Below are 16265 nucleotides of genomic sequence, written 5' to 3' on the forward strand. Positions count from 1 at the left end.
TTTGGGCCGTACGAAGGACGCCTTTTGCAGGAAACACAGACCCCAGGGACCGAGTCAGGATATGGCTGGCGGGTAGGCTATATTGCAGGGAATCTAAAAATGACAATCTGAAAGCTAGGACATGAGTGAAATGTTTCGTCAGCAAATGAGGTCGCACAGATAGATGTTCATGTAGAAAAAGAGTTTATGACTGTTTTGTTTAGTTGCTGGAAACTGCCGGATTTTTTTATGTGAAATGTTAGGCATATTCAACTACTAGACTTCGCTTAATCATGACTGAAATATCACTATTATTATTTGTTGGATCCTTACTCATAGGACGTGCAGCGACTGACTCACTGCGTAATGCTCGCGTGCCTACTTATCTATGTAGCGCCGAGGGAAAACGTGTTGTACCCACCCAACATCCCCCCTCCAAGATAATGTGTGCTTAAGGACACATTGAGCTGACGAATATTACATACAGCAGGTCACAGGGCATAAGGATATGAAAGTGGCCAGGTATACAAGGAAACAAAATAGAATACGGTTCCAGTCATAAACTGAGTGTAGCGGAACAGTGCCCGTTATACGTTACAATGGGCGCACATTACATTAGGGGACGCTACATTAGATGTAGTCATTTAGCCACCCTGGGCGCTTCGTTTGTCTTCTCAGGCGTTGCTGGGGTGGGGGAGGAGTTGATGGGGGCTCGGTTGTTAAGGTCACCTCGTTCCGTGCCTCTGGTAGTGCTCGCGCGGAAGTAGGCCTAAGGTGTTTCCTGGTCCTGAGGCTAATGCGGCCACTCCCGTCGAGCCTGATGGTGTATTGCCTGTGAGGGAGCGCCTCCACTACCAGGCCCGTGCGATCCCACACATCGGATGCCTGGTTCTGAACCCTCACGCGGGTACCGGGGTCCAGGGGTTGAAGGTGTCTGGGTGTGCTGTTGGCCGTCTGGGTGTTACCAGCCTCCCCCATCTGCACCTCTCTCTGGCGAAGCGTTCAGCCCCAGTGCCTGTCCACCCTGAGGTGCCAACGGGCCGTGGGCACCCCGTCGTGTAGCTGTCTGCCGGCAGCAAGTTGGGCGGGAGACTTGTTTATTGTTCGCAGTGGAGTGTTGAGGTACTGGAGCAAAGCGAGGGAGGCTTTATCGGTGTCCAATGTTCCACCGCCGCCCGTGTTGGTTTTGATAATTCTCTTGGCTGATTTTACTGCCGCCTCTCCTCGCCCGTTCGACTGGGGGTACTGTGCTGACGATAGGCGTGCTGTGACGCCCCAGTTCCTAAGGAATTGAGCCATTTCCTCGCTCGCCAGGTTCGTACCTCCGTCGGTGGACAGTTGTTCCGGGGCACCCCATCGCGTGAAGTAACGCCTCAATTGGGTTTTGATTCTTTGCGATGTGGCACCGGAGGGGAAGTGGGTAAGCTCCAGCCAACCAGTGAGCCTGTCGGCGTACGCCATGTAAGTGTTTCCCTCGTGCTGGAACATGTCTGCCACTGTAGACTGGAACGGGTATTCCGGGGGCGGTGTAATGACGAGTGTCTCCGCAGGCTGCGAGGGGGCGTGTGTTTCGCATGACGTGCAGGTCTCCCTCCATTCCGGGCCAGTATACGCATTGCCTTGCCCTCCTTAGCATCGAGTCGAGCCCCTGGTGCCCGGCGTGTAAGTTCGCAGCCACCTGTGGGCGGAGGGGCTCTGGGATCACGAGGCGTACACACCCCTGTTCGAATGTGTACGTCACCAGGTCCTGGATAACTGCCAGCCTGTCTCCTACGCCATAGAACGGGCGCAAGCAGGTCACCTCTTGTGATTTGTGTTGGTGCCAGTCCGCGGCTAGCACTTTGGCCAGCAGTAGTTGGTACACGGGGTCGTCGGCGGCGATCTTTCTCACCGCTGACTCATCCAGGATGTGACCCTCGTATCCGGCTGTGGCAATCACAGCAGCTGCAATTGCTTCGGCGAGGTCCTCGTCCAGGTCCGCATCAACGTCCGATGGGGGGCTTATGAGGGCCGGGTACCTGGATAGGAAGTCCGCCGCGGCGTTTCTCTTCCCGGGCAGGTATTTGACTTGGAAGCGGTACTGCAATGTTCGCTCCTTTAGCTTGGTGAGGGGGCGGTGGTCTGTAACAATTGTGAGGTTCGGGCATCCCAGCAAGAACAGCCTGGCTTTCTGGAGGCACCACGCCACGGCTAAAGTTTCTCCCTCTACTGCGGCGTAGCCAGCTTCAGCAGCAGTGAGGTGGCGGCTGCCGCACAGGGCCAGGCGCCAGCCCGCCTTGCAGCAGAAGGGGGCAACAGCGGATGAGCAGTGGCAGTACTGCTGCAGGATGACGAATCCGATACCTTCCCTGCTCCAGTCCGTGATGGCTATTGTCGGGCGTGTCTTGTCGTAGTATGCCAGGCCGTCCTTGGCCAGCTGGCATATGGTGTCCTGGGCTCGACAAAACTTTTCTTGTAGTTTCTCGTCACAATATACCGATCTGCCACATGGTTTTTTCAGGAGCTCCCTAAAGTCGTTCATGATTGGGGCCGTGGTGAGGAAGGGGGCGAGCTGGTTCACGAACCCGTACCACGACCTGATGTCTGAGATGGAGGGATTGTCTGGCATCCTGAAGTTCTTGATGGCCGCGAGGCGTTCATCCGTGGGTTTATATTCTTCCCAGCCTAGACGGAAGCCCACGAAATCGACTTCCCTCCGAGCGAACTGAAATTTCTCCGGTTTCAGCGTAATCCCCTTGGCTGCACATGTTGACAGGAACTCGTAAGTGTGCCAGAAAGCCTCCTCGATGCTGTTGTCGTAGAGGAGGGTATCGTCGACACACTTGTACTTCCTCGTAATGCCCTGAATGGCGTCGTCGAAACGCTTGGTGTATGCGTCGCCGGCGGAGCAGTGGCCCATGGGAGTACGGCAGTACCTGAACCTTCCCCATGGGTTGATGAAAGTGGTGAGACTGCGGCTCTCCTTATCCAGTTCAACCTGGTGGTACCCCCAATAGGCGTCTGCTACTGTCTTGAAGGAGTGCTTGGGGACTCCAGAAACCATGTCAAAGGGAGCGGGGGTGTGGTGCGTTTCCCTTCGGCACGCGGCGTTGAGGCGCTGATAGTCCACAGTGCGCCGAGGTTGGCCAGACTTCTTGGGCACCACCACCATGCGGGCGCACCATTCTGTGGGCTCCCCTGCCGGGACGGGCTCGATGACGCCCCGCCTGATGTCTTCTTCTAGCTGGGCCTTCACTTCGTCCTCCCAGTGCCTGGACACCGACGCCGGTCTGTGGCAGGCGTGGGGGATGGCGTTGGGTGCCAGGTGGATGTGGTGGGGTTCGCCCTCCATCACCGGTAGAGGATTCCTGGTGGTATTGAAGGTTGTGGCCGAGAGGTGTTGTAGCAACCACTCCTCCAGCCGTTTCGCGTGCTCCTCGTGTGGCGGGAATGGTATTGTCTCAGGCTTCACAGGTGGCTGACCGAACTCAGGAGCTGTACTTTCTGCCGTCAGCGCCCGCACCGCCGGCCGGGGGTGGTGGGGGAAGCTGGCGGGCACTAATCCCAGCTCCTGGCACGCGCTGAGCGATAGGAACAGCGACTTAGCAGAGGGTATGATGTATACGTCTTGCTCTGCTGCAAGGCCGCCCAAGGATATGGTGCACCGGCACGATCCGAGGCATTGTAGTGGCAGGTCTGCCACGTCCCGCAGGGCCGCCTGTCCCCGCAGCTACGCGGGTCTAATGTGGAGCCTGGACAGTAGAGCCTCCCTGGCGACGCATACCCGGGCGCCGGTGTCTGCGACAGCCGCGGTGCGGTGCCTGGCTCCCCCTCCATGGGTCACTGTTACCTCCACGGTGGGTTGGCGGGTTGCTTGTGTGCCTGCTATTGTTATGGAGCCTGAGATGACGGTGGCAGACGTGGCGTTGTTGGGGCGCTTCGAGCTCCTGCAGCACCTCTTGAAGTGGCCCTGTTTCTTGCATCCGACACAATAAGCTTCCCTGGCTGGGCAAGAAGCTTTGTTCATGGCGTGTGTGGTACCGCAGTTCCAGCAGGTACGCGAGGGCTGCGCCTTGCCATCCGTGGTGGCCGCAACGTCAGGCGGGCAGTTCTCGTTTTCGATAACCTGTGCGGTGCCAGCCGCACGACCGGGTTCCTGCCATGAGCTCTCGTCCATGGAGTGCCGGCGAGCCGCCTCGTACGCGGAACACATGGCCCTAAGGGCGTCAACGCTGTCTGTGGAATCGCACACTTGGTACACCTGCTGTTTCAGCACCGTGTCACGCAGTCCTACCGTAAGCTTTTTCAGGAGCAGGTACTCTGAGAGGTTGCAATTGCACTGGAGACACTGAAACGCGCAGTCGTTAGCTTTCTGAGCGCCCCTTATGAAATAGTCACTGACGCACTCGTCCTGCCCCTGGGAAACATTGAAGAACTCGACCCACTGTACCGCCTTGTTCGAGGAGCGGAGCACTAACTTACCTATGGCGTCTAACGACTCCTGTTGTGTTAGGGCGCCCCACTCGGCGAGAGTGAACCTGGCGTCTATCGCGCGCTGTAATAATGGAGTACAGAGGAGCCTGATGTGGTGGACCGCATCCTGTTGTGGCCATTTACATAGAAGGAGCCAGCATTCCATTGACCGTCTCCAAGTCCTAAAGGCTGCCGGCGTCATTTCCAGGTCACATTTCTCAGGAGTAGCCGAGGGGTGGGTGGTGTGTTGCTGTGGGCGCCAAGGGCCGTCATGTTGGTCTGTAGCGTCGTGATGGTCTGCTGCTATTCGGTGATGGTCCAAGGCGTCGAGCGTGGGGACCGGCGAGGTGGGGGCATCTTGAGCAATCGTAGGTACTTGAGAACTCACTGCGCCATGTTGGGTCCTTACTCATAGGACGTGCAGCGACTGACTCACTGCGTAATGCTCGCGTGCCTACTTATGTATGTAGCGCCGAGGGAAAACGTGTTGTAGCCACCCAACATTATTCAATTTGTATTTCTTTATTTTGTTTTGTTTATTTCTGTTTTATTCATTTGTAAGTATTGTCATTTTTTCTATTTTATTTTATTTTTCCAAATTGTTGAAAAGGTGGTCAGAAAGGATTGGTTCGTAACTGCCTCATTCCAGTGCATATTATTCACAAGGTCTCCTTTGCAGATCCGAGGGCATAGCGGTATTTCCTGTGTGGATGCCGAAGACCCCTCGGTGAGCAATTGGATGCGCTACGTCAACTGCTCGCGGAACCTTCGAGAAACCAACCTGGTGGCCTTCCAATACCAGGGACAGATCTACTACCGGACAGTCACCCACATCAACAGGTTAGCGAGACTTCTCTATATCAGAGAGACTGCTTAAACCAAAACCTTTTTGCTTGTTCAACATAATCAGGATACCTGAATCGATCTGCGGCGGTATTCGTTCCCTGTTTGTTAACTGACATGATTGTTTCAATTCTTGAGATGTTCTCTTCCTGGTAAAAGGTAAGGTAGGTGTGATAATGATATTTATTTCACTGACTGGAAATCCACAGCCCCACAGCATCTGGCAACGTTCTTGCATCAGTGGGAAACTTTCTAGTCATGAGCTTGTAATAGGAGGACGGCTGTTGCCAATTATCAGTTCTCGTTTTGCAGAAAAGCTGATAAAAATGCAGTTGAAGTTGGTATTAAGATTTCATGGGTCTAGAACGGACACCGAGTGTCAGCCCCTTGGGACTGCACTTCCAGGTGGAGGTGAAGATATTGACGGTAAAGAGAAAGTGGTTTCCTTTCCGTGAGACCTAATTGGGATCTCTATAGTCAAATATAGTCCCAAACTTTATTAGAGTGGCCATGGTGTAGGGAAGCTGGTCTGATTCAGGGAACTCCAAACTATAGTGACTAGAAACATTGACTAAAATCCCCAACAGTGTAGTCCAGGGCCCCGACATGGGTAAGTGCCCCCCGGGGAGAGTCGAAAAGCGTCCCCCCCCCAACACCACCACCACCACTATCATCACCATCTTCCACATCTGATGGTCACTTACAGCACGATTCACATGTCACATTCATCCACAAAACAGCGTTTATACACACATAATTCATACACCCAACTCATGATAAATAAATCATGCATGAAAAGTACATTAGGGGGGAATTTGTTTTACCTTCTTTTCACCAAAACTGCCGCCCCCCCAAAAAAAAAGAAGTGCCACCACGGGGCATTGCCCCCACACCCCCCCTCCTCCCCCTCCCCTTGTCGGGGCCCTGGTGTAGTCTTTCATGCCCAGAGTCAATGTTATTCTGCTGCAGAGGCGCCGAGCTGATGGTCTGGTATGGAGACGACTATGCCCGAGAATTGGGAATAAACAGGGATGAAAGCAACTGGATGAGTGGGTACTCTCTGACAACAAGAGCTGGTGAGTAGCAGACAGTTATCAATTCATCTTTATAATACAACATATACTTGTGTTTGTTTACAAGAAAGTATGTTATTGTGGGTGTATCCAGCATATTTGGTCATAAATGTGAACATTAGTCATGTGTGAATATGTGTATTGATCATTTCATTTACAGCCTTTTTTTTTACATGAAACAAATAATCTTTAGTAGGTAATCAAGACATATATTGTGAATCAAAATATGTGCTTCCATTCTTTCACTTTTCTGTACATATACTCTCCCTTGAAGAATTCCTATGCTACCACTTCCTTTATTTCCTCTTACTACTTTTTACTTGTCTTTGTCTTCTTCACTATTCTCTTATATGTATCTTCTTCATTTCCCCTATTAACTCACCGTTCGTTTCGTCCGCAACCCCTTTCTCCTTACATCTGTTCCACTTTGATGTCATGTCCAATCTCCTAACACCACTGACAGACAAATAGTTCATTCTCTCAGTTTTTACCAAGTTCTTGCGTTTTGATTCTTTGCATTGGCGTGGTTTCTACTGTACTTCTAATCATGTTTGTCATGGTCTTAATTGATTCTTCTCGCCTTTCATTTTTCTCTAGTATTCTTGCATCCTTTCATATAGCATTTGTCATTTTATTCCATTTCGTGTTTTATTACTCCTCCTCCTCAAATAATAGAACAATTATACCTCTTTTAAACAGGTTCTCTCTCAATCTGAGTTTGACCTTTTTCACTTTTTTCTTAACTTATTATTGACATTCATTCTCAATATGTCCTCTCACATATCTTTTAAAAAGAAATTAAGCTCACAGATTTTTTCACTATTCCCCATCACCATTGCATGATTCACTAAGAATGTGATTCGTTTTCCATAACTATCCGAGCGGGTTAGTGCGTCGCTGCTGGCGACGGAGGTCAAGGTGATGGTGGTTCGAACCTTGCTATTGGCGAGTTTAACTGGCGTGGTTAATTCAATTCCACTTTTTAAAATCTTCTGTGAGGGGCACTGTCCTGGCTTCCTAATGGGGGTGGGGTCGCGACGCTAAATCAAATTATCATCGACTCCTCTTCTTGAACACTGTTAACCCATTCAACTCCGATGACAAGATGTCTTGTCATTTGGTCAAATAAAACAAAAAATCATAAAACACCAAAATGTTTGATCAAACACCAGAAAAATATGACGTCAGTCCTCGCTTCGCTGCGAGCGAAGCGAGGACTGACGTCATATTTTTCTGGTGTTTGATCAAACATTTTGGTGTTTTATGATTTTTTGTTTTATTTGACCAAATGACAAGACATCTTGTCATCGGAGTTGAATGGGTTAAAGTTCTCTGTTAAATCCTAACTTCCATTTCTTTCATAGTTTTGTCATTCTTCATTGCGCCTCTGTTCTCTTTATCAACGCTGTTCCAAATCTAACCACTCGTCCACTTCTGTCATGCAGCAATACATATTATGCTTCCACCTTCTTTTTTCTGGAAACACACTATCGTCTCCTTCCACCTTCTCCACGGTCTTCCTCAGCACTTAAATGTAACCTCCTCTACGCAAGACACAGAACACGTTATCTGTCCATAGGACCTCAACTGGGTACAATTTGTTTTTTCCTCTACTACCCCCCCCCCTCTCTCTCTCTCTCTCTCTCTCTCTCTCTCTCTCTCTCTCTCTCTCTCTATATATATATATATATATATATATATATATATATATATACTGTATATATATATGTATATATATCTTCTTATATATGTATATATATATATATATATATATATATATATATATATATATGTATATGTATATGTATATGTATATATATATTCTTATATACTTCTTTATCTCCACAACTATTCCATAAAAGTTAAATTAGGACGATAGTATCGCCGTATAGGACAACAATATCGTGGTCATCGCCATGGCGATATTTTGTAAATTCCACTGAATATTTGGCAATACGGTATTAAACCAATCCATTCTTAACTTAACCTAACCTAATCTAACCTAATCTAACCTTTCCTTATCTAATCTAACCTAGTCTAACCAACCCAAACGTCCCAGAAAATTTGGCAAATGACGGCAATATATATATATATATATATATATATATATATATATATATATATATATATATATATATATATATATATATGTATATATGTATATGTATATTTTATTATTATTCTTTATTTCTTTCGCCATACTTTCATACTCTAGATCAGCGTTTCTCATCCTTTTTACCCTTGTGTATTCTTTAAAATAAATTGCTACATGTCTCAAGGAACCCCTGCGCAAATACCATATATTTCTCATTTTATTTTCATTGTAATAATAGATTAGATAGTATGATGTCTGTATTACATTATTACAATAACCAAGAATATGTCGTGCATGTTTAATTATATTACGTATATGAAATTGAACAAAAAATCAAAAGTGCATTAGCTTATCTCACTTGTTCTCGCGGAACCTTTAGGGATCTTTTGCGGAACCATAGGGTTCCGGGGAACCCTGGTTGAGAAACGCTGCTCTACAGTATATACTACTTAACTGCCTTCAATATATTCCTCTCTAGATTGGTCTTAAAGTTTCTTACCTTCTTCATGTAGTCTTTCCAGTGTGTGATGGATTGCTTCTTGGTTTCGATCGTGTTCCTCACGACGCGGACCAACGTTCGAATCCAGAAGGTACGATGATCTCAGTCGTCTTCACGCATCCCTCCCATATTTTGTATCAAAATTCCAACTATTTCTTTCCGCTCCCAGGGATTTCTCTAAACTCATGTTTTGGTCGATATTTCCATCTCTCCTCTTCGTATAGCTTTACCTTGGTTTTGAACCAATATCATGAAACCATACAGCTGCTTGTGTCTCGCTGCATTGCATTTGACCCGAGAGCAGTCTCTTTGAAATAGCGCTCAATGGGTTTGTGTAATATGAAGATGTATTTTGACTCGGCCAATCCTTTTAAGTGTGTGTGTGTGTGTGTGTGTGTGTGTGTGTGTGTGTGTGTGTGTGTGTGTGTGTGTGTGTATTCACCTCGGATCTGCTGCAGTCTCTGTCGAGACAGTGTGTGTGTGTGTGTGTGTGTGTGTGTGTGTGTGTGTGTGTGTGTGTGTGTGTGTGTGTGTGTGTGGGTGTGGGTGTGGGTGTGGGTGTGTGTGTATGTGTGTGTGTGTGTGCAGATTAATCGAATATTTATGAGAACATGGAATATCATATTTTTGTTCGGAAGCAGTAATGGTCAGAGTATGAGAAACTCCTCTAGGATAGGACGCCATGATAAAAGACTTATTTTGGGTACCTCAGTTAATCTTGCTGCAGTGACAATTTTAATTTTATTCAATATTTCATTGTTTATTTGCTTATTTGGCTCCAGGTGTTCTTCAAATGAGGTAAGTCTCTCTCTCTCTCTCTCTCTCTTATATGTATATATATATATATATGTATATACATATGTATATATACATATATATACATATATATATGTATATATATATGTATATATACATATATATATACATATATATATATATACATATATATGTATATATATACGTATATATATATATATGTATATATATACGTATATATACATATGTGTATATATATACATATATATATATGTATATATATACGTATATATATATATATATATATATATATATATATATATATATAGATATATACAGGAATGTCACAAGATTTCATTTCATTTGATTTCATTTCATTTCATATTGACAGATACCCTGGGCAGCCAGCTAGAGAAATGTTGCTTGATATTGCATGAACAGAAGAAGGCATGCTTGACAATAATTGATAATATAGTTATTTTCAAACAGATATTACCCATGCGAGTAGATTACAGTGCATAAGCCTCGTGTTCTTTTGTTTGCAGATAATTACAGTAACAGGGATGACAACGTGGATAAAGGAAGTCCTTCTATGGAGAGGGATGCTGGGGTAGCATTGCGTGCCCGCAACACAAAGACTTGCCAGCTCAAAGATTGCGTTGATATTGCACGCCTTTCTTGTAAGAGAAGATGGAGAGGGAAGGAGAATGCAGGTGATTGTGGCGTTGTGGATTCATATACGCCAACGGAGTGTGTAAATGTATTAAATAGCGATATTTGTATGAATAAAGAGGGAAATGACTTATGTACGGAAACTCCGAATATTTATAATGTTGACATTGGTATCAGCGAGGATATAAAGGATGACCAACGAGTTTCGGAAATCGATAATTTAAACAATCAAACGCTGACACATGCAAGCGAGATCCTATGTAAGTGTACGGAATGTGGATATCAATGCACGAACCCCGAAAGTTTAAAAGCACACGCACGAATCCACGCACCTGAGTTCGTATGTGAACAGCAATTTTCGGAAATTGGTGATTTAAAAAGCCACGCACGAGTTCATACGGGTGAGAAGCCGTACGAGTGTAAGCAGTGCGGGCGGCGATTCACTGAACTTGGACATTTAAAAAGACACATACGACTTCATACAGGTGAGAAGCCGTACGAGTGCAAGCAGTGCGAGCGGCGATTCGCTCGACTTGGACCTTTAAAAAGCCACACACGAGTTCATACAGGTGAGAAGCCGTACGAGTGCAAGCAGTGCGGGCGGCGATTCACTGAACTTGGATCTTTAAAAAGACACACACGAGTTCATACAGGTGAGAAGCCGTACGAGTGCAAGCAGTGCGGGCGGCGATTCACTGAACTTGGACATTTAAAAAGACACACACGAGTTCATACAGGTGAGAAGCCGTACGAGTGCAAGCAGTGCGGGCGGCGATTTGCTCGACTTGGACCTTTAAAAAGCCACACACGAGTTCATACAGGTGAGAAGCCGTACAAGTGCAAGCAGTGCGGGCGGCGATTCAATGAACTTGGACCTTTAAAAAAAATCAAGTGTTCATTCAGGTAAATACCGTTATGGGTGCAAGAATCGCGGGAAAGCTATCCGACAATCCGTACCTTTGAAAAGACTGAAACACATCCGATTTGCACGAGTTCTACCTTTTTCATTTTGCAATCAAAGTGTTAAATTCTTCATTAACTATTTTAGTGCAATGTGTAAATTTTCTGTAGCTAATATTCAGAGCTGGGCGCGTTACCGCCGGACAGGTAGTGCGTTACCGAAAAATCTGGTGTGCATTTCCGTCAGTGTGTAGTATATACATATGCACACACACACACACACACACACACACACACACACACACACACACACACACACACACACACACACACACACACACACACACACACGCATTATATATATATATACATAAATATGTGTGTGTGTGTGTGTGTGTGTGTGTGTGTGTGAGTGTGTGTGTGTGTGTATACAAATATATATACATATTTATATATATATATATATATATATATATATATGTATATATGTGTGTGTGTGTGTGTGTGTGTGTGTGTGTGTGTGTGTGTGTGTGTGTGTGTGTGTGTGTGTGTGTGTGTGTGTGAGTGTGTGTGTGTGTGTGTGTGTATGTATACAATGGGTATATGTATACATATATATATATATATATATATATATATATGTATATATATATGTGTGTGTGTGTGTGTGTGTGTGTGTGTGTGAGTGTGTGTGTGTGTGTGTTCGTGTATGTATACAATGGGTATATGTATATATATATATGTATATATATATGTATACATATATATATATATATTTTTTTTTTTTTCGGTAACGCACTACTTGTCCAGCGGTAACGCACCCAGCTCTGCTAATATTTAATTCATATTTCATTCCGACTAAAGAACTCTAACCTCCGTGCTGTGGCGCTCTGTATAGATAACGTAGCCTAATGGCAGTCCCGAGACGATTTCATTATAGTTGTGCTGTTGACGGGGTCTCGGTAGGTCGCGACTACTATCAAGCGAAGGACCGCTGTATAACAAATCTTTAAACTTAACCCATTCAACTCCGATGACAAGATGTCTTGTCATTTGGTCAAATAAAACAAAAAATCATAAAACACCAAAATGTTTGATCAAACACCAGAAAAATATGACGTTAGTCCTCGCTTCGCTCGCAGCGAAGCGAGGACTGACGTCATATTTTTCTGGTGTTTGATCAAACATTTTGGTGTTTTATGATTTTTTGTTTTATTTGACCAAATGACAAGACATCTTGTCATCGGAGTTGAATGGGTTAATAGAATCGTTTTTAGAAATAACGTTTGTGATAATGAAGCGGTTGTTTCACCGAGGTGAATAAAATCCCTTGACGATAGACAAGATGATCGAAGAAAGTAGAACGCAGCGAAAGTGTTATCTAAAAAGAAAATTAGAATGCCCGAGGCTGTGCAAATGTCATCTGCCAAAACAAAATATGTGAAGTACGCCATAGTGCTGACGCTGAAGGTCTGAGATTGATTCACCCTCCTTCCCTCCCTTCGCATCGAAAAGTTCAATCTTTGTTCCGTGACATTGCATGAATGTTACTGACACTGAACTTTGTCTTTAAGATATAATTATACAATATTATTATTTAGTTAAGAAAAGGTTCCTGCCCTTGGAATAAAAATCTAGCAAATTTAGATCCGCCATGAATATGTACACACACACACACACACACACACACACACACACACACACACACACACACACACACACACACACACACACACTCACACGCACACACACACACATATATATATATATATATATATGTAGATATATATGTATATATGTAGATATATATGTATATATATATGTATATATACATATATATCGTGGAGCAAGTTATACGTAACAGCCGGGATGATTATTTGATACATATATGTATATATATGTATATATATATATATATATACATATATATATACATTTATATATATATAATATATATATATGCATATATATATATATATAATATATATATTACATATATATATTACATATATATACATATGTATATATACATGTATATATATATATGTACATATATATGTATATATATATATATATATAATATATATATATATATTACTCGGGGCTGTCTCTGTGTTTATAATGACTGTGTTAACAATTTCGAGCCTTGGATTTATTTTCTATTAAGTTCAGTAAATATAATTGTCATATACTTTGTGTGATTTAAATAAGGTTAAAGAAAGTATCCCAAAGTAACTAGTTGCAAGATTGTTTGTCTTTCCTCTCTCTCTCTCTCTCTCTCTCTCTCTCTCTCTCTCTCTCTCTCTCTCTCTCTCTCTCTCTCTCTCTCTCTCTCTATCTTTTCTCTCTCTCTCCCTTTCTTGTTAGTACATGTATATGTGTTGTTAGTTTGCAATTTCACAGGATAAAACATTTTCTATGTGGCTACACAAGCAAAACAACATTTTCTTTGTGCCAGTGGATGTACTCAGTCTTATTCAAATATATTTTGTATTTGAAATTGTTGTGCCTTTTATGTCCTCACTTCAGATGTGACTAGTCTGTTTAACCCATTCAACTCCGATGACAAGATGTCTTGTCATTTGGTCAAATAAAACAAAAAATCATAATAAAACAACAAAATGTTTGATGATCAAACAGCACCAGAAAAATATGACGTCATCAGTCCTCCTCGAGGAGGACTGATGACGTCATATTTTTCTGGTGCTGTTTGATCATCAAACATTTTGTTGTTTTATTATGATTTTTTGTTTTATTTGACCAAATGACAAGACATCTTGTCATCGGAGTTGAATGGGTTAAGAAATACAAGAAGAAGAGAGCAAGGAAGGAAGGAGATGGGGATGAGTGGAGAATGATTGTATGATAGATCAGTGTTTCCTAATTTCTTTTTTTCCAGGCGACCCCAATGATCTATTTGTATACATGTTAATATATATGACTAGCCGTTGACCATAAAAAGTAGGGGACAAATATAATCAATACATGTGTAAGAAAGGTAATGTAAGGTTATAAAAGACAAAGTTAATCATCATTGAATTTTATCATAGCAATATGAATTTGGAAGCAACAAAAAAATTATCATACATGATGTTTTGGCGACCCTATGGCTGGGGGGAAACAGTGGTATAGATGATACTATCATCATGCAAGAAAGAGAGGGGATGGGGGTCTTTATTTATGTGTGAATGATATTTTGACGCAGCCACCATGGATTTCTCCCACGAAGGGACGGAGAGAGGGGGGTCGCCGATTAAATGAAGTGGCCTTGCTGTGGATGTACTGTGCCTTGCTACATTGCTTCTGACCCAGGGAGGACAGTGGGGGGCGAGATGCAGGGATGACCCCCCGTTGTCATCCATGAGGAGCTAAGATCAAAGTGGAAAGATGGTGGTGGAGGGGAGTGGAATGGCTGCCTTGGATTTTGGCTGCCTCCCTTATACTGTAAGGGGCAAAAGCTCTTGGTATGTACATTGCTAAATAAATGGGTAAATAATTATAATAATAACATCTTGCACATTGCCCTGGGTTGGAAGCAATGTAGCAGAACACACTACACCCACAGCAATAAGATAAAAACAAAAACAAAAAACAAAACAAAAAACAGGAGGGGGAAATAGCGAATCCTTGCTCAGAGATATCGGAGACTTAAAACACCAAAGAAAATATTGTATATACTTTTAGTGACAGAAAGAGGTAAAGAAGGAAGAAGTTGTACCAAACAAGGGAGACATATAATACGCATAGCTACGGCCGAAGCCGTCATATTTGCCCTGTAAGCTTGGACTGATGTAGCAGGTAACAGTCACCGTTGGTCATCGGAGAAGATTGCAGGATTCGAACACAGAACAAAGCGGATTAAAACAACAGGGAAAAGCGATCTTCAAGCACATGCGCATAGATAGGGATTTGAATGCAAAATACAAATTGTTCCAGGAGATTTACATCGAAAGATTCAAAACATCATACAGTATAAACGACACAAAAAAGGTAAAATAGAGACACAGCGAACACAGAGAGAGAAAACAGTGAATCATTTTATTAAAAAAAAAAAATTCTTGTATGAAAAGGAAAATGGTAAAATAAAAGTTACTCTGTGATCGGGAAAAAAACAACTGCCGACAGTTTAGATTACAAGAAACTTGATTACTGGAGACAGGGACGGGGATTCCACGAGTACAACTCCTATATTGCACAATATATTGCAGTTAGGTAAGTACAACGAGGTAAACATTGGATATTTGCTAGACATTATATAAATTCGCCGATCGGTAAAAGTGTGCTTATGGGATAAAAACTACCATAAAATTAATTAAATCACTAACACATACATAAGGTAAGCGAGCACATGTGTGTGATTCACCATGGTCTTGGATCACGTGTTGAACTCGTGCTCGACAGCTATTCCCATCCCGCAAGAGAGCTCAGAGCTCATATATGACCGATCTATGGGTAATGCTGTGATCTTTACACGCACACACACACCCAACTCCCCGCCCATGAGAGCTGGAATAACGATTTGCAGCGTAGCAATACTGACATTATTTCAGCCCTGGGCGGGATTCGAACCCGGACCGCCGTAGTGACGGTGTGTGCGTGCGTGTGAAACCTGATTAAATATTTTGAAACACCTAGTCAGAAAAACAACAACAAACTTTCGGTCTAAAATGAAATATACAAGAAGATTATTATCACAACCAATAACTTAACACTAAAAGAAACAATGATCTCGTTCAGGATTGTCTTACTTTCCTGGTGCATACCTGAGCCTCATGTGCCTTGTTCTTGGAAGTCAATGACGTCATGTCGACAGCGAGATCAATGACGTCATGTCGACAGCGAGACAGAGTGAACTGTTTGCTCTACTCTTGAAATTCATATATGACTAAACGTAGTGTATGGTTGTATTATTAATCTCTAAGCTTAAGATTCTTTAGCCTTTTTTTTTTTACGATTTTCCACGGTTTTGGGCCATGTGTAGGATTCGTGATCGACA

At 43.7% G+C, this 16265-nt stretch overlaps 1 protein-coding gene across 1 annotated transcript in view; it reads left to right on the forward strand.

Moving 5' to 3' along the window:
• The window catches only part of LOC143030576 (uncharacterized), a 16238-nt gene extending 4772 nt beyond the window's left edge, over positions 1-11466 (forward strand). The window contains exons 2-5 of the mRNA XM_076193735.1: positions 1-72; positions 5111-5271; positions 6244-6350; positions 10243-11466. The exon at positions 1-72 is cut by the window's left edge and continues 132 nt beyond it. Coding sequence (XP_076049850.1) covers positions 5171-5271; positions 6244-6350; positions 10243-11276 — 1242 coding nt within the window. The 5' untranslated portion in view covers positions 1-72; positions 5111-5170 and the 3' untranslated portion in view covers positions 11277-11466. The remainder of the gene's footprint in view (positions 73-5110; positions 5272-6243; positions 6351-10242) is intronic.
• The last annotated feature ends 4799 nt before the right edge of the window (positions 11467-16265 follow it).

Source organism: Oratosquilla oratoria, chromosome 12 (assembly GCF_046742065.1).
Source record: "Oratosquilla oratoria isolate Oo_2021 chromosome 12, ASM4674206v1, whole genome shotgun sequence".
Classification (NCBI taxonomy): domain Eukaryota; kingdom Metazoa; phylum Arthropoda; class Malacostraca; order Stomatopoda; family Squillidae; genus Oratosquilla; species Oratosquilla oratoria.